The following is a 4,508-nucleotide window of genomic DNA, read 5'->3' as shown; positions in this document are numbered from 1 at the left end:
TTTAAATGTGTATTTGTCTGGTTTTGTTTGGTTTTATTTACAGCTCGGTTCATTGAGAGGTAATTTAGCATTTTTATCGTCAAATAATAAAAACGCTACCAAGTTTCAGTCAACAGTTGAACCAGTGCCAGGACTTACTTGGCTGTGTTGCAGGGAAAAGATGGACCTTGTTGTAGGTAAAAGCTTCCAAGCACATTGTTTAGTCCCCAGTGTATTCTGTGGAGGTGCACTAGGCGTAGCTCTTGTCTTCTACTTCTGGTTAGCAATTTTTTGATTTTTAAAATGTTGCACTTGTTTAGTGAATTCTCATATTCATTTCAGTTTATATCAAAATTGCACAAGCAGGAAACCTTTCACCTCTAACTTGTATTTTCTCCTTCTGTGTAGGACCTCAGGCAGGGAAACCATGGCAGATGAAGTAAAAAGACCAGTTGAATGTCGTCACTCCGTGCGGTCATGTGACTGACCTGGTTCTTCCATTGCACATGGGATCTCCCTTCTTCCTGCCAGTTCCCCCGAGTTGCCCTGTTGTCACCATGAGACGACCATCGATCAGGTGCTTGACCTCCGTGCCCTTACACTGGCGCTGCCGTTGTGCTGCGTGAGCGCCCCCCTCTCCTCCGGCAGTTACTGCACGGAATGGCCTCTCTGGACCTGCCATACCGCTGTCCTCGCTGCGGGGAGCACAAGCGCTTCCGAAGCCTGTCATCCTTGCGCGCCCACCTGGAGTACAACCACACGTACGAGACCCTCTACGTCCTCTCCAAATCAAACAGTGTGTGCGACGCTGCTGCTCTGCTGCCCCTAGTGGCCGAGGGAGCTCTCCTGACACCCGCCAACAACAACGACCCTTTTGAGCCTCTTCGGCCTTCAGCTTTGAAGGAACGGCGCTTTCCCTGCCGCGAGCTTCCTTGTTCGGACGACCTGAGCTTGACTCCGGCTAACTCCAACACTGCAGCGCGGTATATTCCGAATGTGGAGTTTCCCCTGGGGGAGATTTTTATGAAGAAAGCCATGACATCTGCAGACCCAGGTCCCCATGGAAACCCCAGCACAGCTGTAGCGGTGGCAGCTAATGTAGCGGCGAGTGCAGTTGAAGCAGCGTACGAGGAAGGCCTGGCCAGGCTGAAGGCGCGGGCGTTTGAACGGCTAGAACTGGACGAGAGGCTGGAGAAGCTGTCTGAAGAGGTACACGGAGTTGACAGAATCACAATCAACTTTATTGTCCAAATGTGCACAAGGAGTTTGACTGTTTTGTCTTAGAATAATGTTTTCTGCAGGTGTGTTTTTGCACAATCCAGAAGTGGTCCAAGAAAAATACTCATAACCCATTTGTGTTGAGATTAGACATTAAACTGCAGCAGCACTCCTCCTGATGCTGTTAGTCTGCTTTAAAAACTCTGAGCTCTTTAGAAGAGAGAAAATTCATCAGCTCATCACTGAAGCTGATCAGTTACATTTAAAAATCAGTCCTACCCGTAACCGATTTTGAATGGTGTCATAATGTTGTCTGTTATCATGCAACTTCGAGAGCTCAAAAATTCACTTAAGTTTTGATATTTTCATCTGGGCTGTCAGCACATCCTACTGAGAAAAACAATCTTTAAAGTAATGATGCTGTAAGATGAAGATACCATAATGAATATGTAAAGATGTTTGCAGGCAGAACTCTTTAATTCATGCGTTAATTGCTTTTTCAGTTAATGACCCTGTTTGCATATTTAGTTGCATTTCAAACAATATGATGATTATGGTGGCACATTAGGCAGCTCAGGTTCTTCTTGTCTTGTAGGTGGAGCAGAAAATAGCGGCCCGTGTAGGCCGGCTGCAGGCAGAGCTGGAGAGGAAGAGCTCCGAGCTGGAGCGGGCCAAGCAGGAGAGCGAGCGGCTGAGCCAGGAGAAACAAGACCTGGAGGACAAGGCCTCTGAGCTCTCTCGGCAGGTGGACGTCTCTGTGGAAATGCTAGCTAACCTCAAGCAGGATCTGGTGAACAAGGAGGCAGAGCTGAACCACAAACAGCAGTAAGTGAAATGCACTTGTTCGGCAGACTTAAGCTACATTATAAAATCCATGCCGTGCAATAGATCTGAGGAGATTTGATTCACATAATATGTTCACTGTGTAGAAATGAGAAAATCCTCCAAAGCATCAGTATGTACACATGAAACTTTTTTTCTGGCCTTCCAAAATTGCAGCTTAATATGTATTGCATCCTTCCTGCTAGTACAAAAGTAAATGCATTTTTGCATCTGAACTATGACTACGATTATGGTGCGTTAAAATATAGACAAATAGTGTGCATGAGTTGTGTGCAGTATGGGATGTGGATGACACGAGTGGAGGGCTGTGCTGCAGCTTCCCTGCTGGTGTTGGCACAATGCAAAAAAGATGCTTTGTTTGTGTTGTGCCCTGAAGATGGTGAACTGGTGTTTAGTTGGTCCATCATCTGTCTGAGGTGGTCTTAGTCCACTGGCTCTTGTTAAAATAACATGCTAGCCAAGAAGGAAAATTGTATCCTGAGATAAAAAAAAAACCAAAACTCTTCTCTTGACCTGAAACAGATAGCTCCTGAGGGCTGGGTTATGTTTGAAGAGAACCTGACATGTTTTCTGACTCTGCCGGAAATCAAAAGCATTTATAGCTTTTTCCAAACAGCCGCACTCAAAGGTGGGATAGCGGTGCATATTTTCAGACAGTCCCTCGTAGAAAACATTCACAGCGTTGCACTTATTTGTTTGCATGAGAAGTGATAGAAATAGCCATGTCAAGAATGAAAAAGTAGAGCAGAGGGAGAAGTTAAGGTCTCTGTGGCACTGAAAATGGGTACAAATGTCAGATTGTAGGTTTACGAAAGTTACAGAAATGGTCCGAGACAGTCTCTGCAGTTCTGATGTTGGAAAATAATGGGGGAGGAGGTTTCTGAAGCTATTTGAACACACAAGGTTGCTTCTTTTATACAACACATTATTACTTGTCCTCACCTTCACCTCTGCCTCACCGCTGATGGGCTGATTTTCAGTCATATCCACCCACCAGCCGTAGTCTTAATGTGTCCCGATGTCTGGTGTCCTCCAGGGCCGATCGGTTGGTCGGCAGCAGCTAGTTGCTCTCCCATCATCCTGCCAGTCCCTTCATAAAGCTGCCATGCTGCTTCTTGAACTAGTTAAAAGTACAGCTACTGTAAATAGACGGAGCACCTGGATGTAAATCATAGCGTTATGAAGCAAGCTGAACATGATTTGGACCTTTCCCACAGCATGGCACACAGAGAGAGTACGACCAGGCTTTATTTTTCTGATTCTCTGAGCTTTTAATGAAATTAATCCGACCACAATTTATTATGTGTTCTGGACACTGACGCTATTTTTGGTCTGACATGCTCGAGGCATTGCTTGAATAAGAGTTGTTATTGACAATACGTCACAATAAAATGTAATATATAAAAAGTGCTGTGTCTAGCATCATCTTATAGAAAAGGGGTTGCCTTTTCCTGTCTCACTAATTAAGTATTAAAAGATGCATAGAATTAAAAGTCTCTTCTTATTCATTATTAATGACAAGTGGTTGGAAAAGGGAATTATGAAACACAATAGTAATATAACAAGAAAGGAATGCTCTGGAGACGGAAGAATTCAGTAGATTGGTTATATTATAAGAACATGGTCATTTGAAGCATCTGAATTTGTCCCCAAATAGATCAATATATGTGTCAAATATAACATCATATCGATGAATTTGTAGTGCCTTCATAGCATCCACAAAGACGAGCTCTTTGCTTGATGATACCTGTTTTCTTTGTTAAACTGATCAACAGGTGTTAACAAAAATATCTGGACCGTGCCTGTATCTGTCAGGGCAGCCGGCCTCGTCTTTCTATCGTCTTCTCGGTTTTTTATCACTTCTCCTCGGTCCCTTTATCAGGATTGAATGTCAGTAATCGGTCAGAGGCAGAACGGCACTTTGCAAGGCCTCTAATCTCATCACAAACGCACAGCTGCACACATCACCGCTCTGTGTGTAGCTGTCTGTGTCTGTGTGCTGTTCTTCTCTCAGTGTCAGTCGACGCATCAATAAATAGCATGTAGATGGTACACAAAATGCTTATTGGCCATTTATAGTAGGGTGTCATTATGTATATCAGCTACCAATCTGCTGACACCTTTTTTAAAGACTTGTTTCATCTATAAAATGTCAACACTGAAAAATTATTTTAATGCTCATAATATCCAGAGGCCTTTAACTCAAATTAAATCAAATCAAATACCTGAGTTGACCAAAATAGGCAAAACATAAGGTGGCTTGTTTTGTGCAACCAAACATCTAACACCAAAGATTTTCAATATCTATCATGTAAAACAGATAAAAGCACAGTAAGCTCACATTTGCTCAGTTTTGCTTTATACCATAATTTTCAGAATATTGAACACACCTGAATATAAGCTGCTCCCACTAACCTTAGAAAGAAAAAAAAATGTGTACATATATAGGCCGCACTTGTCTCTAAGCA

The 4,508-nt window shown here is 43.3% G+C and overlaps 1 protein-coding gene across 1 annotated transcript in view; it reads left to right on the top strand.

The window, feature by feature from the left end:
- Window positions 1-639: 639 nt before the first annotated feature.
- Window positions 640-4,508, top strand: part of fbxo41 (F-box protein 41) — a 35,333-nt gene continuing 31,464 nt past the window's right edge. The window contains exons 1-2 of the mRNA XM_008287004.1: window positions 640-1,188; window positions 1,793-2,022. Coding sequence (XP_008285226.1) covers window positions 640-1,188; window positions 1,793-2,022 — 779 coding nt within the window. The remainder of the gene's footprint in view (window positions 1,189-1,792; window positions 2,023-4,508) is intronic.

This window comes from Stegastes partitus, unplaced genomic scaffold (genome assembly GCF_000690725.1).
Source record: "Stegastes partitus isolate 25-593 unplaced genomic scaffold, Stegastes_partitus-1.0.2 Scaffold11, whole genome shotgun sequence".
Taxonomy (NCBI): domain Eukaryota; kingdom Metazoa; phylum Chordata; class Actinopteri; family Pomacentridae; genus Stegastes; species Stegastes partitus.
Note: the sequence above shows the minus strand (reverse complement) of the source record. Positions and strands in the feature narration are given on the sequence as shown.